This window comes from Equus asinus, chromosome 18 (assembly GCF_041296235.1).
Source record: "Equus asinus isolate D_3611 breed Donkey chromosome 18, EquAss-T2T_v2, whole genome shotgun sequence".
Lineage (NCBI taxonomy): Eukaryota > Metazoa > Chordata > Mammalia > Perissodactyla > Equidae > Equus > Equus asinus.
In genome coordinates, this window is record NC_091807.1 from 41,129,557 (window position 1) to 41,153,306 (window position 23,750).

Consider the following 23,750-nt stretch of genomic DNA (forward strand, 5'->3'; position numbering starts at 1 on the left):
AGGCAGGGCCAGCTCAGGGCCAGCCGGCCGCGGATGGAGGCTGCAGTGCATTGGCGGGGAGGCCTTCACCTGCACACGGAGAATGTGGGCGTCCAGATCTGCAGGGGTCCGTGTCCATGTCCAGATCAGGGTGCGGATGGGTTGTGATTCCACTCCTAATGGTTTCTCTTGCACATTTCAGGGGGATCCCGGTGAAGATGGCAAACCTGTAAGTCTGCGTTTCTCTCCGAGCCGGGTGTTGTCTCTGGCGTCGGTGTCAGACCCTCAGGCCTCTGCCCCACACTCTACACTCAGCAAAGCGAAGGGGTTTCGTGATGGAGCCATTGTGAAAATGCAATTTCACTTTTGTTAAGAAAATATAAGTCTCAGTGTCGATGGAAAAATAGAGTTATGCATGTGCATTGGGACATTCAGGCTGACAGCTAGGAGAAAAAAGAAATAAAGGGTACAGCTGCCAAACTCTTGGTGGAAAAAACACGTGACAGAGGAGACAAGAACCTGCCCCGAGAGGGGAGGTGGACAGGGCACGACTACAGAGAAGCAAGGTGTGGCGGTGTCAGCGGGGGTTGTCGTGGTTTCAGTAGGTGGAGAGCTGCTGTCTTAAAACACTTAGTTTGGATTTTTAAGTCAAGAAATTCTGTTTCCAAGAAACACGATACAATGACACAAGTGAGTCACAAATAAAGATTTGGGAACCACCAGACCTGACCAATGGTAACAGAGGAGGTGGGAGGGGTTGTCCATGGTCAACCCTGGACTCGGGCCCGAGGGGCTGTCACAGTGACAACAGAGTGACCATTCACTCACCTTCGTAGCTGACAGCTCTGCAGTCAGACTGTCATCCATGAGTGAGGAAGGTAGCCAGTGCTCAGTCCAGGGGGCTCCCACGGGGCGGGTTGTGTGCGTGCATGTGTGTATGCACGTTGCTGTGTGTGCCTATGTGCGTGTGTATGCCGTGTATGCCTATGTGCATGTGCGTGTGTGTGCACGTGAGTCCAGGATCCGCATGACTCCATCGACAAGCTAGCTTTGACAGCTGCACTGGAGTTTTCAAGTCTGACAAAGCCTGTGGGGTCTTCCATGTGAACGTGGATGTTCAGACACAGTGAGGGTCCTTTAGGCCTTGAGGGCCCCCTGCCCACTTCCCCACCCGGCACACACCAGGCACATATGCACACACGTGAGGGACAGTGCACTCGCTCTGGCAAGGACATCTCTGGGGATGCCGTTGTCACCCCTGTGTGGACTCTCCCAGGTGCTGTTTCTAAGATGGGCCCCTGTGGAGAGCCCTGGGGGTCCCTGAGGCTGGAGCTGTGCACCCTTGGCCCTGACTTGGGGCCGGGGGCCTCCCGATTTCCTCCCATGACCCTTGAGGGCTTGGCTCCGTCTGCTCCGTGCTGCACACTTAGAGCACAAAGCCACGTGTTGGTGGCGGCTCGAACGGGGACAGGATAGAGGTGCCTCCTCCCTGACTGAGCTACATGACCTCTGTCTTCCAGGGCGACACTGGGCCGCAGGGCTTCCCGGGGACCCCAGGAGACGTGGGCCCCAAGGGTGAGAAGGTGAGAGTCAGCCTGGCTGGGTCTGGGGCGGGCGCTAGTCTGGACCCCGACCCCCAGCGGGAGCCGCGTACCCTGGTGTGACACGTTGTCTTGTGTTCCCAGGGGGATCCTGGGGTTGGGCCAAGAGGACCCCCAGGACCCCAAGGGCCTCCAGGACCACCAGGACCCTCATTCAGATCTGACAAGCTGGTGAGTCTTGCCTGTAGGGATCGGCCCACCAGCCCGGGAGGTGGGAGGGGCCTTCCTGTCCTGTCTCGTGCTTGGCTTCCTAACGCCTTGCTCCTCAGATCCGGGGCCGGCCACGGGAGGGCGTCCAGGCCCAGGGCACCAGCTTCTGCCTTGGGGGGACAGGCGGCCGGACGGGCTGTGGGCTGCAGGTTAGGCAGGAGTCCCTGCAGTCTCTCTCAGCGGGGAGCCGCGTGCACTCTCTCCTCTTCCCGTCGTCAGCGTCTTGAACCATTGGTGGCTCGAGCGGCGCTCAGGGTGCAACCCTTCGTGGGGCGAGCGGGCTGCGGGGGGGATGTGGGCCAGCCGGTCCAGGGGTCTGGGCCCCTGGGGACATGTCCCTGCTCTCCCCCTCAGACCTTCATTGACATGGAGGGGTCCGGCTTCGGCGGCGACCTGGAGACCCTCCGGGTGAGTATCCCTTGGCCCAGCGGCCAGTGGACGAGGCCCGGGGAGGCGGCCCTGGTGGCTTCTGTGGGCCTGACCCTCTGTGTTTGCCGTCTCCAGGGCCCACGAGGCTTCCCCGGCCCCCCCGGGCCTCCTGGCGTCCCAGGCCTGCCTGGAGAGCCAGGCCGCTTCGGTATGAACAGCTCAGACGTCCCAGGACCTGCAGGCCTCCCCGGCGTGCCTGGGCGCCAGGGGCCCCCCGGGCTCCCCGGACCCCCGGTAAGGCCTGCCCCCGCCTTGTCCCCTCTGGGATTCAGCCACGAATAGGGGGTGAACACCCAGCGTGGGGCCTCTCCCCTGTCTGAGCACAAGGCCCCCACCTCTGGACTCCCCTGTCCTGACCACCGCTCCCTGAATCCTGGCAAGGAGGGGGCTCCTGGCTCTGGCCCCAGGGTGGGGAGGAACCTGCAAGGCTGACGGCTGGGTGACCACGCGTAGCGCCCCAGCCCTCTCTGGCCTTCAGTGGGTTGGCTGACCTCCCACAGGCTGACTCTGGGAATGATTCTGACAGGGTCGGGGGTGGGTCCCACTGCCCGGAGGCCCCTGGGGCCTTGAGGAGCCCACATTTAGCTGACTCACTGTCACGGCCCTGCCTCAGAGCCCTGGCGGCCCCCTGCACCCAGCACTGGGGACACAGTGGCCTGGCGGGTGCCCACAGGTGTGGCCGCTGTAATCGGGCCACGTGAACCAGGTGCGTGTGGCCTGGTTTTCACTGGGTGACGTGCCGCGGATGTACCATCCAGTGAGAGTGTGGGGTCGTCCCACTGACGGCCTGCCCCCCAGTGTGGCAAGTCCCCACAGCAGCGAGTGAGGCGGCCCCCCTCAGCACGGGGTCTGGCGGCCCTTCTCATCCTCCCCAATTTGATCAGCAACTCAAAAACGTCTTAAAAAAGGAAAGGGAAGAAATTAAACACCTGAGCAGAGCCGTCTGAGCTCTCGACCGCGTTCCCATGAGCGGGTCTCCTGTGAGCCGGGACTCTGGGCCGTGTCTGGGGAACGTTCCGGTGTCCTCAGGTCTCTGGAAATGAGTGGACACCCAGGTGGTCGTCTGCTAACCCAGGATCCTTCTCAGCCCCTGAATCCCACATGGCCCCACACTCTGCCCTTCTCCCCACAGGGACCCCCAGGGCCTCCAGGAAGAGACGGGCGGCCAGGAGGGACCGGCCAGAAAGGCAGCCTCGTAAGTCACTTCCCCAGCGCCAGGGGTGGAGGTGACCAGGTGCCACGTGGTGTGGCCAGAGAGTGACCCAGCCCCAGATATTTGCGGACATGGTCCTGGTGACTTCGTGGAGGAGGAATGCCACAAGTGTGGTGACGCCTGAGGCTGTGGTGGCTTTGCTCCACATCCGGCCGTCACCGGCCGCTGCAGTCACGGGCCCACGGCCGGGGCCTCGGTCTCCTGAAGTCGCTGGGAACGCAGCCGGCTAGGGCGCGTGAAGGAGCCAGGACCTCGTCCCTGCTGCTTCACGATGGTTGGACTAGCGGGTTTTTTGGAGAATGATTCTTCTCCTGACTTAGAAATGTTTTTCGAGTTTCAATTTCTCTTACATTGATAATGGAGAAAGTTTCGAGGCTGCACAGGCTCTGACGGCCCTGTGGTCTCCACGAGGTTTCTCAGTGAATGGCTGGGAGGTGCTCTGCAACCGTTGGGAGACGATGCCCCCCTGAAACTTTCCGGGAGCCCCTGGCTGTCTGGGCTGAGCGGAGGGGGTATTTAAGGGACCTCTCCTGTGCCCAGAGCTCGTCTCTGGTGCCAACTGAGCTCAAAGACTCCCTGAGGGAAGCGTTGGCGCCTGGCAGCTGGTCAGTCCTGACCCCTCACCCCAGGCCTCCCCAGGCCTTCGTCTCCTCCTGAAACGGGTGATGGCGGGGACCACAGAGTTGCCCTGGGGCCAAGAGGAGACACTCTGAGTTGAGACTTGTGTCTTCCAGGAGTGGCGCTCAGGCATCCGGGCTCCTAGACCCGGAGGGAGGAAAATCCGAGACGATTCAGTCAGCATAAACCAGACCTCCCGGGGTGGGGTAGAATGAGTGGAGCGCTGCTTGCTGTTCTCTCGCTGGCTGCATGTTGGTCTGACTTGTGCTAATTATTCTGTCTCTCCCGCAGGGTGAAGCCGGCCCCCCAGGACCTAAGGTACAGACAGGTTGCCTGGGTCTGCGCTCTTCCAGATGGGATCCACCGCTGGGTGGAAGCGCCCTTGGGAGGGGGCCGGGCAGGGTGGGCGCTGGCGGCCGAGGGAGCCAGCTCTCCTGGGCCTGATGGTGGGGTCAGGCCTGCAGCCCCGGCTCCGTCCGCCCCACCAGTGCTGGCGGCGGGCATCCCGTTTGTCCTGCATGGTCCCTTCCACTCGAGTCCTGGTCTGCGGATGAAATGAGACCAGATGTGCTTAGAAGCTGACGACCCCTTTGGAAACAAACTCCCAGTGAAAACTTACACTATAAAGTGGCTCCCCAGGGGCTTTAGGAGGAGGGAGAAGGATGCCAGACATTGGGGTGCTGCCGGGGGCCCCAGAGGGGGTCCTTAATACTCTCACACAAGAGTTGGTCCTAGGAGGCCATCCCAGGGCTGGGCCTCACTGCTGGGTCTGTGCCAGCCCCCCCACAGCCAGCCCCGGGGTCCCTTTGGAGAATCCAGCTCCCCAGGGCCACACCTGCTGAGCACTAACCAGAAGCTTCCCCAGCAAGTGACAGGGGCGTCACTGACAGAAGCTGGTGGCACAGCTCCAGGCTTGGGGTCCACTAGGAAAACGCCGTGGGGAGAAAGGGAGGGAGAGGCGACGATGGATGAGACGGTCAGGAGGGGCCTCGAGGAAGAGACGAGGTGCAGAGTAGAAACGTGTGAGTGTAAACATATGCACACACTCGTGTAGGTACAGGCTTCGGGGATCAGCCAGGGATCCTACTTGATGAGGTTTAAAACGAGGGAGAGGGGACAGCGGGAACAAAATCAGGCATCGGAGACGAGACCAGGTCCCGGCCGTGGAAGCGAGTGAACGTTCATGGTCAGATCCCAAACGCCAGCATAGATCTTGAGATGCGAAGATGAGTCAGGCGTAGAAGAAGCTCGAGTAACTTCAGTAAGAATTCCAGACCCCTCCAACCCAGTTAAAAACTGAGTAGCAAACTGAAGAAAAAAAAAGAGACTAGAGAGAGGTTTCAGAGAACCAACTGTCTTGTAGGAACCTTAACTTGTTAAAGATCAGAAATTAGGTGAGATGTTAAACACGATAACAGGATGGAAGGCTGGGATCCCGACCAAGATTCTGGTCAAACTCGCCCTCGGGCGAAGGGGATGTTAGATGTCTGTTAGATAAAAACAGGTGGAAGTGGAGCCAAGAGGTAACAGAGACGCTCCCTCGGGGAGGTGGCAATGGAAGATGGGGCGCCTGCAGAGGACGGGTGTGGGGGCAGCGAGGGGACTCCCACTGGAGGGGCCGAGGAGGGCGTGGCACTGGCTGTGGGGTCCAAGTGGAGAGAGGTTCCAGGAGGCCCCGGGAGGAGAGACTGTGGTGGGCGCTGCCCAGGCCGTGGGATGGTGGCACTCCGTCCAGATGGACTTGCTGTTGGAACAGGGCAGCGGGTCCCGTTCCTGCCCTCCCTACCGGCCAGTGGCCTCAGTGCCCCCGACAGCCTGGTAGAAAACTGGTCCTTTACAGACCAGGAGCCTGAGGCTCAGGGAGGTTAGGTGGCCTCGAAGGGGTGGGGCTGGGCCGATGGGTAGGTGGACCCTGGCCTCAGGGCTGTCCCTGCGTGGAGCTGAGCCCTCTGCAGATGGCCTGCCTGCCGCACGTCCCTGTGTCCCCTCCTCCCACACACTGGGCTGGGCCCTGGGGACCCTCGAACTCTGAGCGGCCAGGCTGTCTGGGCTGTGTGTCACAGACGCTCGTGGGACTAGAGCCCCATGTCGCACGCCTCCCGGCCCTCCCGCTCCTCCCTGAGGCCTTGGTGCCCACTCTGACCCCACCCTCTGGTGGTAACAGGGTCCTGGCAGCCCCCGACTCACTCTCGGCCCTCCTGTCTCCTCCCCTCTTGCTCTCCATCCCTTCGTCGGGAAGCCTGGGCCCCGTGTGCTCTCCGTGCACAGTGTGCCCCAAACCACCAGCACTGAGCTCCCCTGGAACGTGTGTCAGGTGCCTGCATCTGTGGTTCTCGCTCAGTTGTTTTCTTTTAAGTGGATGAAATCGTTTCTTAAAGTCGGATGGAAAGCGGGTGCTGTGGGGTTTGCGTGCCTCCTGGAATGTAGGGTCTTTGGCTTTTCAGATCTGTAAGAAGCATCGTAGGGAAACGTGGGCGCACTGGGGTTTAGCCAACACCCTGGTGGCCGAGAGTGGTGACATCCCCTCTCCCCGCTGTGCAGGGAAGCAAGGGAGACCCCGGCCCCATTGGCGCTCCTGGCGAGAATGGCTTGGCAGGACCCCCCGGACCAGCTGGGCCGCCGGGGCCTCCAGGGCCCCCCGGGCTCCCCGGGCCCCCGGGACCAGGACTCGCCGCAGGGTTTGTGAGTACCGACTGCTCCTGGCCCCCAGAAAGCCCACAGCTCCCTCGGGGCACCCCACCCTGACTGGCACTTCCGAGCAGCAGCCAGACCGGCGTCTTCCCTCCACCTGGGCTTGTCCCTGGCCCCGTGGCGGAGTGGCTGCAGAGCGCACTGACCACAGGGTATTTACGGCCCGGCCGTGTCTCCTGACCGCGTCTCTTCCTGGACAGTGCCCCCTGGTGGAGCCAAGGGCACTGGGAGGGAGCAGCCGGCCCACATCTGCAAACGGTCACTGCTCAGGGATCATGTCCCGTGCGTGATGCTCAAAGGGGACAAACGGAAACTAAACAGCATTGTGTGGCCAGGCCCCCAGTGCAGCTCAGACCAGGTGTAAGGAACCTGAACCCAAGAGAGGCCAAGTGGGGGCCACCCCACCCCACAGGGCCCTGCAGGCAGCAGACCGTTCTTACTGAGGACGAAGCATGGTCACTTCCAGGCGACCCCAGCCCTTGGAGTCCGCCCCGCTCAGTGTGGCCGGGTGTCCACCTCGGGCCAGTGGCCAGCCTCAGGGAGCGATCTCTTCCTTCAAGAAGAGACGCAGATCTGAGTGTCCCTCGTGGGTTCTCCTCCAGGATGACATGGAAGGCTCCGGGGGACCCTTCTGGTCGACAGCGCGAGGTGCTGACGGGCCACAGGTACTGCCCGCGAGCTGGGCCTGGTCAGGGGTGCATCCCCGGGGCTGGCCCGAGTGGACTGGGCGCAGCCCTGCAGAGCCGGCAAGGCCGCCTGAGTCGAGGGCCCTGTCCATCCTGGGGGCCCCAGAGAATAGAATCGAGTCTTCAAAATGGCGCAGTGCCTCTGGTGGTCGAGATAAATGACGTGGGGCAGGATGGGCCCTGAAAGATGAGTCTTTTAGGGGAATATCAGTCGTTGAGTTCTCTCATAGCTCTAATTTTAGGAAGTAACAGACTTTTGCCGAGTAGAGTTCTGGCTAAATGACATGGGGCGTTCCTATGAGTCCCGCCTGGCGTGCTGTGGACGTGTGCCCTGGTTGGGATGGGGGTCAGCTGAAGCCACTGGTGTCACGAAGTAACTGGGGCTTAGACGAGACAGACGTGAGGGGCACGTCCCTGGGCCAGGCAGCTGCCCCGCGTGGCCGTGGAGCCAGCGCTCCCTCCTTCAGGAGCCCCTGGGCCGTCACAGCCCCTGCCCGGGACACTTGGGGGCGACCTTCAACCAGTGTCCAGCTTGACCCCTGGGAGTCCGCCCGGCAGGAGTGCGCAGTGGGACAGATTCCTATTCTCAGCACCGTTAACGAGAATTTTCACTGGGCAGAAACCAACTCTGTAGTAAGCGAGGATGGGTCCCCCGTTTTAAGTTAGTGCCCTCCTTTCGTATATTTAAAGATCTTGGTTTGTGGCAGTGGCACTTGGCGTCAGGTGACATGTGAGCCAAAAGTGACAGAATTGTTGTCACCGTGATGTGAAGGAGGGGAGGACCCTGTGGGCGACAGCAGCGAGGTCAGGGGGCACGGGTCCTCTTTTTAGGGTTCTAGGCCCAAGTACACAGCTGCAGTGCCCCTTGACCTCTGGAGGGGTCGGCAGGCTGTTTCACGACCTTAGAGGTGATGGAGACTTCGGGGGTCACAGTGTGGCTAGACCAGCCAGGGCCCTGGGCAGCATCCTGTCTGCTCAGGTGCATGCATTTTCAGTTGAATAAAGTGCAGGTTTATTGGTGTTGTGCTGAAGGCGCCAGCTGGGGTGACTCCCGCTCAGGTGGTTCGAGTGACGTCTCTGGGGCTCTAGGTGGTGCGAAGACAGGCCACCCTCTCATGGGATTTCAGGGCTGTGCTGGCTCCTGTTGACAAACTCGAGGCTCTTCCCTTTTCAGTCAGAGCTTTGAGCATGGGGGAGGCTTGTTTTCTTTGGGGAGAGAGGTCCCCCGTGGGGCCAGCGCTGCACTAATGGGGCTTCTCCTTCTCTGCCCGCACAGGGACTGCCCGGCCTGCCTGGAGTCAAGGTCAGTGAGAGGGCCATCAGCCCAGGCTGCACCCTCCCTCCTAGCTGGGACTGACCGCTTCAGGGCCCGAGTTCCTCGAGGGGAGTTTGCAAAATGCAGGGAAGCCTAACGGGGAGCGGGCACCACTGCCCAGAGCCTGCGGGTCTTGGAGTGGCGCCCACCCGTCTTCTGAGGCTCCGGGAATCGTGACCCCTGGCTTCACGTGTCTGAAGTGTTTTCTGACTTGGGGGTACAAGGGCTTAGGGGGGACCCCCTACCCTCGGGGGCAGCCTCCCGCATCTTCCCGCCGCCTGGCTTTTCTCCCTGCCCCTGGAGGACACCAGCCCCCTGACCCCTGGTGGCAAGGGCGGGTGGGACCACCTCGGGTTCAAGGTGCGCGGGGTCCACGTAGGATCAGCTGCTGCCGTTGCACCTGCTCCTTTTGGAGTTTTGCTCTGATTTGCAAAAACTTTGAGACATTTCAAAAGGTTGAGTTTTTAGAAGGACCAACTTAGTAGATTTCTTAAGTTGTTAAAAATGAAGTCATCTCTGTGGAACAGCTTCTTGGAGTGAAATGATGGAAGGTGTGGGGCAATTTCCAGAAAAGTCCAGGCTGCGTACCGTTAGGATGAGACTGGCCCTCTGAGCGGGGGGACCCTTTCCTTCCCTCCTCCAAGAGGAGGGGTGGCCTTGTGGTGGGCTGGCCTGCACACTGCACTCACAGAGCCTCTTATCCACTTTAGGGGGATCCTGGACCAGCTGGGCCACCGGGCACCAAGGTAAGGACCTTTCCTTAGGGTCAGGAAATGGGTGGTCTTGACCAGCCTTGGTCTGAGGGGCAGGGGGTCCCCAGGCTGAGGCCAGAACCCTTGACTGGGCTGTGGCTCCCTCGGCCCCATCAGGACTGGGCTCATCCCTGAGGCCCAGCATGGCCTTGAGCTCGGAGGCCTTCCCCGGGACCAAGCTCCGTTCCAGGCCAGCCCCCCTCCTCTGGTCCTTCCTGTGTCGTGTCGGCCCTGACTTTATTCCTCAGAATTTGACATGCTTGTTCCAAAGGGGACCCCCCAGAGCACCTCCCAGGACACCCACCTCCTCTGGGCACCCCCCCAGGGCACCTGCTCCCCTCCTGCAAGACACTCTCTCCCCTCAGCCATCCCCCTTCCCACAGGGCACCCACCCCCCAGTCCTCCTCCTGGCTCCATCGAGTAACTTGCAGGAGCCGCATAATTTGTCTGACTGCCCCCTGCCCCCGGCCCCTCCTCCCCTCCACAGCCCCCTAAGCACACACTTGTAATCAGGTTGAATTGCCCTCAGGGGAGTGAGCTAGTCACCGACGGAAACCCCAGCCTGGTCACCTCCCCGGGTGCTGTGCCTCGTGGCCGTGGGCTGACATGTGGTCCCCTCCTTGTGTCCGTTGCAGGGAGAAGTCGGAGCAGATGGAGGTCCCGGGTTCCCCGGCCTCCCCGGCAGAGAGGGCGCGGCTGGAGCCCAGGTGAGTGACCGCCCTGGGCCCGGGGCTGTTTGGGGTGGCACCCCCAAAGGAGCCGTGCCTGGGTGAGGGCTGGCACCTCAGTGTGGTCTCCGGGGGTCTCTGGCCCAGTTCTCTGTACCCCAAGGGGCCCGGAGACCCCGGCTCCGTGGGACGTGAGTGGAGGTCCCAGCTGTCTGAGGGGGTTTCCTACAGTTGCCCGGCTCCCCCCCCAGCCCCCTGCCCCCCTCGGGCCCCATTTGGTTGGAGGAGGAGGAGGAGCTCTCCACGTCCTCGTCCAGAGCCGGTCTCTGTGGTGCCGGGTCTTAGGGGAGGAGGCTGGTGTTCTCTTTGTCATGACCATTTCCCTCCTGTCTCCACAGGGGCCAAAAGGAGAAAAAGGGACCCAGGGAGAGAAAGTGAGTGGGGGGATGGGCTGGGGCCACAGGCTGGGAGGCGGGCTGCCCTCCACCCCACGCCACCCACAAGGCCTTGGAGACTTGGGGCGGAGACCCTCAGGTCTGGGGCGGTCTCAGGGCTGGTGTGCAGGGCCCCCGGCTCGGAGCCTGCCCTGCCTGGGGCAGAAGCTCTCAGGGCCGCGGTCCTCAGCCCTGAGCACCTGCTCACTCCTGGGCTCCGGGATCCCCTTCCGAGTCCTGCGTGGGCTTGGGGGTCCCTGCCAGAGCTACCATCACAGTGCACCCCCTGGAATCAATCCAAGTGCTGGACACTGGCTTCTCTTCCAGGGCGACCCAGGGAAGGACGGAGTGGGGCAGCCAGGCCTCCCTGGACCCCCTGGACCCCCAGGGCCTGTCGTCTACGTGTCGGAGCAGGACGTAAGGACACTGCATGGGTGGGCACGCACTCTGCCTGGACCCCCAGCACTGGTTCCGGCTGGTGCAGGCCCAGTCCTGATGGCCTCGGGCCACACTCTGACTCCAGTGGGACTGGGAGCCCATGGGTCAGGGCCGCGAGCCTTCCCCGTGTAGTGTGACTCCCACAGACACTGGGGTTTCTAGTCTGCTGGTTCATTCAGAACTAGAGACCGTGTCTCCTTCTGCTGAGACTTTTTCATTATTTAAAAGAGAAGAAGGATGCATGCTTGGGTGTCTAGAGAGAATCGGAAATTCTGTAGCAGAAACTGTGAACAGAGAAACCTCCCTCTCTGCTGAGTCTTATAGGCATCTCGGTCATCGAGCCGGGCTTTCCAGGTGCCCTCTCCCCTCTGGCCCTTTGCACACAGCACAGGGAGGTGGGGGACTGGTCCCCGGTCCCAGGGTCACCGCAAGCTTCTACGGTGCAGGAGCAGCTTCTCTTCTATCTGAGGAGCTTGAGGCAGGAGCCGGAAAGACAGTTGAAAGAAAAGTTTCCTTCACATCTAGTTCCTGGTGTCGTGTTGCTGATCTTGTGATGGTGGCACACAAGTGGGATTTTAATTGCAAATGTGGTTTTCCTTTCTTTTTCATGATTTTGTGTTTCTGCCGACTTACACATAGAGAGCAGTGGCCAGCGTGCCGGGACCCGAGGTAGGTGCCATCCTGTCGGGGAGCTGCGCGTGCCCGTTGCGTCCGCCTGAGCTGATGCTGTCACTCTCTCCCGCAGGGCCGCCCCGGGTTTGCTGGCTTTCCCGTAAGTCACCTTGTGGCCTCGCCCCTGCCCTGACCGGGAGCCCCTGGCAAGCCCAGCACTGGTGGGCACCCGAGAGGCTGAGAGGCTCCTGGCACTGGAGCAGAAGCCCCCGGGGTCTGGGGTCTCGGGTGGGGGTGGGGGTGGGGCAGGCCCTCCTCGGGCCATAACTGGTCAGGACCTCAGGGAGGGCGCTGTCCAGGCAGCCATGCTGGGAGTGGGCATGCTCAGCCATTGCAGAGGTGGGGTCACTGCTATGGCCCCTCATTCCTGCCTGTCTCCCCGCAGGGACCAGCCGGGCCGAAGGGAGACCTGGGCTCCAAAGGCCAGCAGGGCCTCCCAGGACCCAAGGTGAGGGGTTCAGGCCCCGTCTACAGGAACAGCCCCCTCTGTGACACTGAGGGGCAGTCCTTGTTCACCCAGGTGACCCCTCCGGGCTGGGGGGGACCTGGGTGCCCCCACGGCTGACCTGCAGATGTCCCATGTGGGGAGCTGTGACCTGGAGTGTGTGATGGATTCCAACGTGGGCTCTCCTTGTGGTCACTTCTCTGGAGGCTCTGGGCTGAGACCCCCGATCACAGAGCCCCTGAGAGGGGTCCCCCTCACCACATGCCGGGGCCTCCCATTGGAGCCCTGAGGTGGGGCCTCGCCATGGTGGGTGCAAGGCCCCACTCCTCCTACTCTTCCAGGGCGAGAAGGGTGAGCCGGGTGCAGTCTTTGGCCCCGATGGTGGAGTGCTGACCGCCTCCCAGAAAGGAGCCAAGGTGAGGCGGTCCCTTGGGCCTTGTTTCTCGTCCCTCCTGTGGGCAGGGGGCCATGGGGGCAGCACAGAGCGTTTGTCTTCCTGAGAGGGGGTGGCTCCTGACCCCATGTAAGAGACTGTCTTTAGCAGGGTTCTGGAACCTTCCCTGTCTGTTCCCCTCTCGCAGCCGCACTGGGAGGGTCCTCAAGGTCCCCTGGAGCCCACACGGCCCCTGGTCGGCCTCTGCCACTGAGGGCACTCGGGGAGCCATGGCTGTGGGCTCCCAGGCTTTGCCCAGTGGGAGCAGCCTGGCCCTGTGCTGTCCAGGTGCCTCTGGCCTCTTCTGGGGGCACCACTGCTGGGGGTGGGGTCTCGACCTCCCTCCTCAGGAGGGAGCCGAGTGTGGCTGAGGTCAGCTGCGGGCCTCTTGAGGGTCTCCCCTCCCAGCAGTGTGACTGGGGTCTCCCCTCCCGGCAAGTGGCCCCCCCAGACAGCCCCTGGGGAGTGTCCTGGGGGGGAGCTGGACCTGGGTCGGGTGGCCGTTGGGGGCAGGCCTGCAGGGGGTCCCCAGCTTCCCAGGATTGTTTGGGGATGGGCCATGACTCCCTGGGTCCCCAGGCCCAGAGAGCTCTCTGCTTGTACTGCCCGGCGTCACATGTGAGGTGGGGCCCTGTAGTGACCCCGGCCAGGGTACTGCACGGGCAGGGCCCCCAAGCTTCCGGGCCCCCAGGGTGCACCCTGTCCATGCACCCCTGGGACACAGGTCCCAATCCTAGCCCTTCTCTCCCCTGGTGTTGTCAGAGCCTCAGGCGCTCCCTGGGGCCTCCAGATGGGCAGTGAGACCCGTCTAAGGGTTGCCCAGTGGGGGTGACCTGATGTGCCTTCTGGTTTTCTGTTCAGGGTGAGCCCGGCTTCCGAGGACCCCCGGTGAGTATGCCCCCACTTTCCCACAGGGAACACACGTGTACTGCCGTCTGAAAGGTCACACGAGTCTACCCGAGGCACCTGTCAGCGCCTGGTGCTGAGCGGGCACGGGCGGCCTGAGTTGACCTCCCAGCTGCACCTTTAAAGCGCAGGCAGGTGCTGGGCCGGGGCCCACAGTGGGACCAGGCTCTGCTCACCGAGATGGGGCTCCTCCCCTCTGCAGGGGCCATACGGACGGCCTGGACACAAGGGAGAGATTGGCTTCCCTGGACGGCCGGTAAGAACAGGGGTCTTGTGCGGTGTGTGTGGGCAGCGGGCTCAGAGCCACGGGGCCCAGTAGGGATGGATGGCCACTCCTCCACTGTCCTCCCAGGGGCCAGCCCTGCCTGAGCACAGAGCTCTCCAGGACGTGGGCGAGGGATTCCTGGGCCCTGCTCACAGGCCCCTCGACCCCAAGGAGCAGACACCCCAAGGAGGCCCTGGGTTGGGGCAGGAGCTGCAGGGCCAGCCCCCCAGGGCCCAAGGGCTGGGGCGTGTGAGGCTGGGGTTGGGGACCGAGGCACCAGCCGAGGCCGAAGTGCTGGCCAACTGTCCCCACCACTGTGCTCTGTGCCAGGGTCGCCCCGGGATGAACGGCTTGAAAGGGGAGAAAGGGGAGCCGGGAGACGCCAGCGTCAGGTTTGGTATGAGGGTGAGTGTCTTTCGAGGGGCCCCGGAATGTCCTCAGGGCCCTGGAATGGCACAGCTGGAATGTCCTCAGGGCCTGCACTTCATCTGTGGGAGTGGCACTGGGGTGTGACCACTTCGTGCTGGTCCTCTGACACACAGCACCCCCCCACACACACAGGTGCACAGTGCACACAGGCACATGTGCACACGCACACACGCGCACACACACACACATACAACCCAGGCCCCGGACGGAAGCCCAGCATGCTGTTCTCGGAAGGGCGTCCAGGCCGGCGTGGGTTTGGGCCGGCCCCCTCCCTGCCTCGGGGGGTCCTTGTCTTTCGACACCACTTTATAACTTTCGGTAACTGCCGTCTTTGGAGCCATGGGTTGTGTTTCAGTCACGTCAGCAGGGTGGGGCATTTTTAATCATCTACCTGAGACAGCTGCCGTCCAGACAGCACTTGCCCCTGACTCAGCCGACCAGGCGCCCAGTGACCCGCACGCCATGGGTGTCCTCCTGGATGTGTGAGTCGGATGTGGGTCAGGGCCCCGGCCCCCGCCCGGCCCTCCCTGACCGATCCCTCCTGCTCCGCGAGCCCAGCCTGTGGGGACACGTGGTCCTGAGGCCATCTCCTCTTCTGGTTTGTTCCTCGCTGCTGGTTCCTCCTCGAGGCTTCGTTGCTTCTTCTGGACTGAGACTGGCTCTCAGCATGTGAAAGATCAAGAGCCAGGGGCAGCGTCTGGCCGAGTCCTGAAGGGGCGCTGGAACAGCAGGTCATGCTCGTCAGAAGGAAGACGGGCTCCGGAGGTTCAAGGCGGGTGTGAGGTGGCTGCGTGCACACGCCCCTCGTTGCTGCCTCTAAGGGGCCTGGGCTCCGTGCCCTCCTGCCCCTCTGTGGGCCCAAGCTCCCAGCTCCGGTCCTACCTCCAGCCTCTCCCTCCCCGGCCACAGTGAGACAGTGGCCTGGGGAGTGACCACAGGGCGGCGGGTGGGTGGCGAAGGTGCCCAGTCCCGCAGAGTGATGCACGGCAGGAGAGAAGCACGGCTTGCCGCCCTGCCTTGTCCCAACGGCGCCTTCGAACCCCGGCCCCCGCCTGTGCTCAGTGGGCTGTCACTTTCAGCCTGAGTACTTCTGATGCCACCTGCTCTCTTTCCGAGAGTCAGTAGATACACGCAGGTTCATTCACGCACGCAGCCTAAAGCCGGCCGCGGCCTCCTGGGGCGCCCTTTCACCTGGAAATATGCAGCTGAACTTGGAAGGGTCTCCAGTTCACGGCCATGCGGGTGGCGTGTCCACCTTCACATACAGTCCAGACGCCCTTGCTCATCTCCCAGGGACATTCTGAGCATGACTATCCTGGAAGCAGGAGGTGACAGCTCTGTCCTCAGGGACCCGGGACCACAGAGCCAACTGGGCGCTTCCTCGGTTATGCTGTCAGACGCATTCAGTTTTCTGGTTTTATTGTGATTTTTAGAGATGCTCCTCCCAAGTCTGCCACCCTGGCTGGTGTCGATGGCCCGGCTGTGAACATGACTGACCAGAACTTTCTGTCCTCCCCATGCAGGGTCTGCCTGGCCCCCCGGGGCCCCCAGGGCCCCCAGGCCTTCCTGGGACTCCTGTCTACGACACGAACGTGAGTCACCCATCACTCGCTGTACCATCGCCTCCCTACCCTCCTCCCTACACTGCTCCTCGGAGGAGCTGCCGCCTTCCCATCCCCACCACTGAGCCCCACGTAGCGGCTGACCCCCAGGTGGAGGCTGACCTCCAGGGAGGGGCTGACCCCTAGGCAGAGGCTGACCCCTAGGGAGGGGCTAATCCCCAGGGAAGGGCTGACCCCCCAGGGAGGGGCTGACCCCTAGGTGGAGGCTGACCCTGAGGGAAGGGCTGACCCCAGGGAGGGGCTGACCCTCATGGAGGAGCTGACCCCCAGGGAGAGGCAGCCTGAACCATGGCCTCTATGTCCCTGGGGTGGGTGTTTCTGGGAGGGGTTGGTGGGGGACCCGGCCTGCCTGTCTGTGTGCTGCACCTGGTGGGCAGTTGATTAGAAGACACGCTGTCTGGGGGAAGTAAGGCTGGGGGAAGTAAGGCTGGGGGAAGGGAGGGCTCTCTGATCTGGGAGTCTAAGCCCAGAGCTCCCAGCCCTGTGGTCCTGGGGGGCAGACACCCCCATTTCACGATGCTCAGGGACATGGCATGACTCACAAGGGGCCGGTCTCATCAGGACAACGGCTCCATACACCAAACCCCATGTTCTCTCCCTGCCCTTATCTGCACCCCTGTCTGGGAGGGGGTTCCCCATGTGACCTTGCAGACAGGGTCTGGGGCCTCAGGGCTCAGAGACCCCTGGGTGGGTGGTGGCCTTGGCTCTAGAGCATCTCCCTCAGCAGCCAGCTCTGGCCTATCTTTGCAGGCGTTTTTGGAGTCTGGCCGCCCTGGACCTCCAGGATTGCCAGGTGATGGTCCTCGGGGAGGGTGGGTCTCTTCCTCTCTGGCCTCGGCTCGGAGCTGGGGCGGGGGCCCCTCACAGGGCTGCGGGGTTCTGCAGGACTTCGAGCTCCCCACTAACCCTGGGCTCCTCCATCCCCGAGGCAGCATGAATTCCCCGTGGCCCACGCCCCCCAGTCCCGATTGATCATGGTCCCCTCTGCTGAGCCTCCTGGTTCCTCCAGGCAGGACCTTCCAGGCAGCCTAACCGTGGATGGGAGTAGACACTGAATGGCCACCCACTTGCCATCCGAAATTCAGATCTGGCTTTCCTACCCACGGAAGCGCCTGGTCTGCCCACAGGAGCAACGTGGCCTCCGGGAACTGACCGCTGGGCAGGGTGGGACCTCCGAGCGCTTCTGCCGTCCACAAGCTCTTGCTCTGATGGCCCCCAAGTCCATGTGACGTCCCCTTCCCTGACCTAGGCCCGCCTTAGTGTACACAGTGCTCACCAGGGTCGGGGGCATGTGCAGGTGGGAGGGAATGTCCTCGAGGTCGAGGTCACACATTTGACACTGGGCACTTGGCTCTTTGTCCCTCCAGGGCACCAGGGACCTTCTGGACCGAAGGGTGACAAAGGAGAAGTGGGTCCCCCTGGACCACCCGGTGAGTGCTCTAGGCAGCTCTGGGCTGACGGGGCCAGGGCACCAAGCGTGGTGGGTGGGTCCTCCATGCTCGCTGTGTGTCTGGTCATCCGTCCTGCCCTCCCGGAGAAAGGAAGCCCCTTCCAGGCTCAGGGGGCCCTGACAGGGCCTGTGGTGCTGGGTGTTGATTCGGGGCCACCTGGTCGGCCCCACAGCCTCGGGGCCAGGGCGAGGGACTGCAAGGACAGGTGCCTGGAGGAAGCAGGGCCAAGGCGATGTCCAGGCAGGATGTCCCATCACCCCGCCCACTGAGGATCAGGGCTGGGCCCCAAGAGCTGAGGCGCCTCCTCACCCCGGGCACTGCCAGCTGGCTGAGAGCCGGGGCCTCCAGGAGTCGGGGGCTGCTGCCCAGAGCGAGGGCAGGTCAGAGCCAGGTGGCGGTGGAAGCACACCTTGCTGACGGGGCGAGCTCCCTGAGGCCCGGGATTTAACAAGGACCAAGAAGGAGCGCCCAGACTCGGGCTTAGCTGTGATAGTGACGTTCAAAAGTGAACAATGGTGGAGATGTCAGCAGAGAGCTGGACCCGGAGAAAGGAGTTGGGTTTAATTCTGGGGCTGAAAGCCACGGCGTGGGACTCGAGGGCCCTGTGTAAGTTTGTCAGACGGGACACAGCCCGAGAGAGGGGAGGATGGAGGTCAGTCCACGCGAGCTCCAGGAGGACGGACAGCCTGACGGAGCAGAGACACTGCAGGGTGAGGACTTGGCTGCTGTCAGGCGCCACAGAGAGGGGGCACCAGGTAAAGAGCATTTGGAGGCCTGTCGGCCGAGAGATTTCCAAAATGAGGAACGATTCAAAGACGCCTCATATGGCAGCTGATTCCTGCACAGAAATGAGAGGAGGCCATCAGAGGTTCCAAACGTCGGAGGGAAGTAACTGCTCGCTTAGAGTTCTGCAGCGGGGAAGACATCGCTCATGGGGAAAATGCAGCAGGCAGCCAGGCCCTCCCAGCACACCTGCCTTGTTGGGGACGCTGAGACCCTTTGGGGAGAAGGAAGTGACGCAGCAGAGAGCGTGGGTGGGGGCGAGGGAGGAGCAGCAGAGAGGAGAGTCACCCCCACTGCTCTGCTCCACACCGCGCAGGACAGTGGAGGCCCGAGACCCTGGAGGGAAGACACTGGACTGAGGCAAGGAGGCACCTTGTCACCAGGAATGAGCCAAGGGCGGGAGGGAGAGTGCACCTAACAACCTATCGGAAGGTAAATTGCAGAGAAAAAGCTCGATCCAAAGATGGTGAAAAAGGAGAGAAAAGGAGTTCACGACAGCTGGAACAAATAGAAAACAGGGAGTAAAATAGCTGATTTAAACCCAAGTGTACAATCAGTGCGTTACACGTGAAGAGGGAAATGCTCCTGCTGAAGACAAATACGCCAGTGGAGAAAAAACAAACCATATGGTGCTCACAGGAGACCCCTAAACGGGAGGACATGAGACCGCAGGTGAGAGGGAAGATGTTCTGTGAGAAGAGAGCTGGGGAAGGTGGTCACACATGTACGTGTGCCTTTGTGCACGTGTGTGTGTATGTGTGCCTGTGTGCATGTGAAATCAGACAAGTGTTTCTCAAGGCGGGAGACGTTGCCAGAAATCGGAAAGTGTTCATAATCATCAAAGAGGAAATCCAGCAGGAAACACAGCAATTCTAAGTTTCTTTGCACATAACGACATAGCTCCCAAGATATAAAAAGTAAAGTTGATAGAACTAAAAGGAAAAACACAGAAATCACTCTTCATAGGGAGTTTTAACCCTGCTGTCAGTAAGGGATGGAACAGCAGACACAAGAACAGGTCATCGGGAGATGGCGGGTCCCAACCGTGGTGGCAACCAGCACCTCTGCGCCTGGCACCGACACCGAGATGCCATCTCTACCACGTGGCCCACGCTGGGCCAAAATCAGGTCCCTGTGGCTCTGGAGAGCTGGGTCATGTGGAGCAGGCTCTCTGACCACAGTGGAAGGAGCGGGAAGTCAGCATCAGAGAGGGACATGGAAACGCCCGAGAGCAGTGCACTGCCTGGTGGGAACGGAGAAGACCTGCCTGGAGCTGGAGGATGACCAGACTGGACTCGTCGAGGGTGGTGAGGGGGCAGCAGGGGCCTTGCTTGCAGGGCTCTCAGCCCTCCCTCTGCTGCCCGTGGTGGCCTTGGAGCCGAGAGACCCCCACTTGATGGGGCCTCTGCATTGGGTCGCCCAGCTCTGCCAAAGGACCTGGGACGGGAGCCGCAGCGACGGCGTGTGAGCTGGGCTGGCCCTGGGTGGGCGTGGAGTTCCCCCGTAACAGCCCAGGCAGAGCCCAGAGCTGGGGCTCCCGCCTGTCGGGGCTTCACCCTGGCTCCCCCAGGCCATTTACCCAGCGGGGGGCACAGGACTCCAGCAGCCCTGCAACTCTGTGGGGCTGATGGGGTGCCAGCTCCCCCATCAGGTCTACCCAGCGGGGGTCTTGTCACCCCAGTGCTCTGACATCCCACCTTTGTCGGGTTTCCAGGGGAAGGGTCTGGAGAAGGTCAGCCCAAGGTCACTTTCCTCCCTGGAAGGAGAACAGGTTTTCTTAACTCTTCGTTTACAAAATTACAGCTGTATGTCGTGTACGTTTCTAAGCATATAGCTCAAGAGGTGAGAAAACCAATAGCAGCTTTAGTTGAAGAAAATAGATGGGAAGAAATAGTAAAGATCAGAAGTAAATGGAAAAAAAAGTCCACATATATAATAGAAGTGTCGAGGAAAAACAAAAATGGAAAGTTAGTTCTTTGAAAAGGCTGATAACATTGATATGCCCCTCACAGGCCTGAGAGGGATGAGATGCCACAAGTGAAGCTGGCAGAGGGCTCCTCTGCCAAGTGTCGCCTGGACACCCACCTACCATCCTCAGGGGGGGACACGGGCTCCCAGGGGTGCAGGCCCAGCCAGGGTGGGAGGCGGGGAGAGAAGTACGTGGCATGTGTTTTGGGAAGGGAAGAAACAGACCTGCTGTTTTCACAGACAATGCTTTTTGAATGTCAGCAACCCAAAAGGATCGACCAATAAACTGTTAGAATTAAGGAGTAAATCTGCCAAGGTCACAAGGGCACTTTACAGAAATCAGTGACCCGTCATAATTGAAATGAAATTTTAAAAAGGCGCCTTTTAGAAAAAGAGATCAGATTGGCAGTTCCAGAAGTGGGCAGTGGGGGGTGGGGACAAGGGGTATAGGGGGGTCACAAGGTACAAACTTCCAGTGAGTTATTAGAGAACTGAGTCCTGGGGGTGTCAGGCTCAGCGCGGTGACTATAATGCACTGTATCGTCTATTTGAAAGTTGCTGAGAGTAGATCCTAAAAGCTGTCATCACAAGAAAAAAACCGTTTTTTTAAACCTATGTGAAATGACAGATGCTAAGTCATCTTACTCGGTAATCATTTCACGCTATGTCAGTCAAGTCGTCATGCTACACCTTAAACTCACGCCGTGCTTTTTGTCAGTTGTATCTCAAAACTGAAAGAAAAAGGCACCGTTAACCAAAACATCAAGAAATAGCAAGTAGGTGGGAATAAGTGGAGCCTCTACCCAGAGACACAGAAACGACGACAGGAGGGGAAGGAGGACACAGGCAGGTGCGGGTGGTGGTGAAGGGGAGGTGAGGACACTCACCCAATCTCGCCTCCCGCAGGGCAGTTCCCGTTGGACCTCCTCCAGCTGGAGGCTGAAATGAAGGTGGGTGACAGCGCTGGTCCTCAGGGGAGCCTGGTGCAGACCATCATCCCGCGGAGCTGTCTGCCCACCCCGTGCGGGGCACCGGCCGCAGGATCCGCGCAGTCCTGGCTCAGTTTTGGGGGACCTGGTTGGTGCAGTGGGAGGCTGGGAAGCCGAGCCCTGTCCCACAGGGCCTGCCAGGCCTGGGCTCCAGAAGCTTCCGGCTGTCATACCCTGCCTACACCCCGGCTTGTGGGGGTCAGCACCCGCCCCTCCCCACCTGGCAACGAGAGCTGGGCTGTCCCTGACTGGCATTTCCATCCACAGGGGGAGAAGGGTGACCGAGGGCCTGCCGGGCAGAAAGGTGAAAGGGGCGAGCCCGGAGCTGGCGGATTCTTCGGCTCCAGTGTGCCCGGCCCCCCCGGCCCACCGGGCTACCCTGGGATTCCGGTAAGTCTGGGCCCCGGGCCTCCCTGCAGATGCCTGCCCAGGCCCAGGCCTGTGTCAGAACTCGTGTCCCCAGAGGCCCCTGGGGCCAGAGCCGAGGGCGAGTCCAGCCCAATGGGGTCGCCCACCAAGGCCACAGCCTGTGCCTGCGAGCTGGGCCCCAAGGGCGCCCTCTTCCTGTTCTTTGTCTTTGTGTGGGGGGATATGGCAGGCGGGTAGGGGCTCAGCCCCTGTCCTCCCAGGGTGGACTCGCTGGCCTGGGGGCGCTGTTCCTCCTCAGCGGAACTCTACCAGACTCCTCAGGGAGACTGTCTGTCCTAAAAGATTCCAGGGAACCGTGGGCCCCAGCTTCTGTCTGGGGGGTGGAAGGGGATCGAGGGCCCCCGGGGGGGCCGCACCTTTGTCCAGGGGCCACTCAGGTCTCTATCCTGGAGTCCCATCCTAGGCCCTGTGGCCTGGGCGGGGAGGTGACCATGGCTTGGAGGCGGTGCTCGCCGCAGGGGCTCTTGGCAGATGCAGCCCAGACCCTCAAGTTTGCTTGTCCCGGGCCTGAGGGACGTAGGTGACAATGCTCTGTGTTTTGTCGTCCACCCTAGGGTCCTAAGGGAGAGAGCATCCGAGGACAGCCTGGCCCACCTGGACCTCAGGGACCCCCTGGCATCGGCTATGAAGGACGCCAGGGGCCTCCCGGACCCCCTGGTCCCCCAGGCCCCCCAGGGCCCCCTTCCTTTCCTGGCCCTTACAGGCAGAGTAAGTCAAGCAGGAGTGGGCCTGGGCTTCAGCCTCATCCAGCCAGGGCCACAGGTCCCACCTCTGGTTTCTCTCTTAGCCATCAGCGTTCCAGGCCCTCCAGGCCCGCCTGGGCCCCCAGGACCCCCCGGCACCATGGGCACCTCCTCAGGGGTAAGCAGCGCCCACCCTAACCCGTTAGACCTCCCTGTCACCCCGCCCTTCCCCATGGAGACCCATGGAGGGCTGCCTCAGGGACCCTTGCTGGACCCCACAGGGACCCCAGCGGCTGAGGCCGGCATTGCCCTGAGCAGGTGCACAGAAGCCCTGAGACGTGGTTTCCAAAGGGAAAGCAGGGAGCCCGGGGTCTAAGGTGGGCAGACTGGGAGGGTGGCCCCCTGAGAAGGTCCCAGGCCCCCACAGTGCTCATGGGCACCTCAGGGACTTCATGCCAAGACGCCCCTCCTTCCTGGAGGGGACCACCCGACGAGAAAGGCACCCACTTCAGTCTTGAGGACTGTCCCTCACGAGGGGGCGTCTGTGTCCCCACCCAGCTTCCTGAAATGTCCAACACGGCCCCCTGGATGCCCCACCCTGTCAGGACCATGTGCCCCACCACCGCCCCCCTGTGAGGCCCGAGGGTGCCTCTGCCCAGCGGGACCCATGGGCCTGGCTTCCAGCAGGTGAGGATCTGGGCCACGTACCAGACCATGCTGGACAAGGTGCCCGAGGTGCCGGAGGGCTGGCTCATCTTCGTAGCCGAGAGGGAGGAGCTGTACGTCCGCGTCCGGAACGGGTTCCGGAGGGTGCTGGTGAGTTCTCTGGCCAGACTTTCCCCTCACACGGAAGGGGCCTGCGGCCGTCCCACCTCGCTCATGGCATGAGGGATGCCAGAGAAGATGCAGGCAGAGCGGGAAGCCCCGGGTGGTGGGGGCGCGCAGAGGGTCCACTGCGAGCCTCGCCGAGTCAGGACCGTCCTGCTGGGCAGGCGCCCCGTGCAGTGACAGCCACGTTTCTCCTCACCCTTCTTTCCTTAACCTTTTAATTAGTAGACTGTTTGCTTGAGCCATTCTAGGTTTACAGAGAAGTGACCCCTTATGCTTTTTAAAGTAGATGATGTGTTAACTGCGTCGTGGGCCAGGCTCTAGGAGGCAGCCCGGCTGGTGTCCAGTGGGGAGGGCCAGGCGGGCGAGTGGACAGGCTGCCTGGGTCTGGGTGTGGTGGGCTGGGGGCCCCGGCCTGACCCCACGTTTTCTTCCAGCTGGACGCCCGGATGCCCCTCCCCCACGGGACGGTAAGGATCCTTCGTCCCTCCACGACCGTGCAGTGGAGACCTGCGCCCCAGGCCCCGGGGACGGCCAGGACGCAGGGCGTGCAAGTGTGGTGGTCCGCGTGCTGCGTCACGTTTCTGGACGACCCCTGGTGCTTTAGGGTCCTGGAGCCCCTTCTGCGGCCACCCCTGCTGGGGAGTAGGGTGTGCAGACCCCGAGGGGCACCTCCCTTCAGTGCACACTTGTCACTCTCCCCGGGCGGGAGATCCACTCCTGGGAAGTCCACTTCTCATTTGAGTTTTTGTCTTTATTCATGCAGAGTGTGTTCCTGGGACTGACCCCTGTAGGGTGGGCGAGAGGGGAGGG

The 23,750-nt window shown here is 61.8% G+C and overlaps 1 protein-coding gene across 4 annotated transcripts in view; it reads left to right on the forward strand.

The window, feature by feature from the left end:
- COL18A1 (collagen type XVIII alpha 1 chain) overlaps positions 1-23,750 on the forward strand; it is a 109,157-nt gene that overhangs the window by 81,613 nt on the left and 3,794 nt on the right. For 3 of the 4 annotated variants that reach the window (XM_070489020.1, XM_014859766.3, XM_070489018.1), the window contains 30 exons: positions 182-208; positions 1,500-1,562; positions 1,665-1,751; positions 2,145-2,198; positions 2,295-2,453; positions 3,352-3,414; positions 4,342-4,368; positions 6,592-6,732; positions 7,344-7,406; positions 8,704-8,730; positions 9,453-9,488; positions 10,130-10,201; positions 10,561-10,596; positions 10,924-11,013; positions 11,674-11,703; positions 11,780-11,806; positions 12,092-12,154; positions 12,493-12,567; positions 13,446-13,472; positions 13,693-13,746; positions 14,086-14,160; positions 15,708-15,776; positions 16,557-16,599; positions 17,174-17,236; positions 20,915-20,958; positions 21,265-21,387; positions 21,981-22,134; positions 22,214-22,287; positions 22,797-22,925; positions 23,375-23,407. In XM_070489020.1, coding sequence (XP_070345121.1) covers positions 182-208; positions 1,500-1,562; positions 1,665-1,751; positions 2,145-2,198; positions 2,295-2,453; positions 3,352-3,414; positions 4,342-4,368; positions 6,592-6,732; positions 7,344-7,406; positions 8,704-8,730; positions 9,453-9,488; positions 10,130-10,201; positions 10,561-10,596; positions 10,924-11,013; positions 11,674-11,703; positions 11,780-11,806; positions 12,092-12,154; positions 12,493-12,567; positions 13,446-13,472; positions 13,693-13,746; positions 14,086-14,160; positions 15,708-15,776; positions 16,557-16,599; positions 17,174-17,236; positions 20,915-20,958; positions 21,265-21,387; positions 21,981-22,134; positions 22,214-22,287; positions 22,797-22,925; positions 23,375-23,407 — 2,028 coding nt within the window. Of the gene's footprint in view, positions 1-181; positions 209-1,499; positions 1,563-1,664; positions 1,752-2,144; positions 2,199-2,294; positions 2,454-3,351; positions 3,415-4,341; positions 4,369-6,591; positions 6,733-7,343; positions 7,407-8,703; positions 8,731-9,452; positions 9,489-10,129; positions 10,202-10,560; positions 10,597-10,923; positions 11,014-11,673; positions 11,704-11,779; positions 11,807-12,091; positions 12,155-12,492; positions 12,568-13,445; positions 13,473-13,692; positions 13,747-14,085; positions 14,161-15,707; positions 15,777-16,556; positions 16,600-17,173; positions 17,237-20,914; positions 20,959-21,264; positions 21,388-21,980; positions 22,135-22,213; positions 22,288-22,793; positions 22,926-23,374; positions 23,408-23,750 lie in introns of all 4 variants that reach the window. The other variant, XM_070489017.1, reaches the window with a different exon arrangement.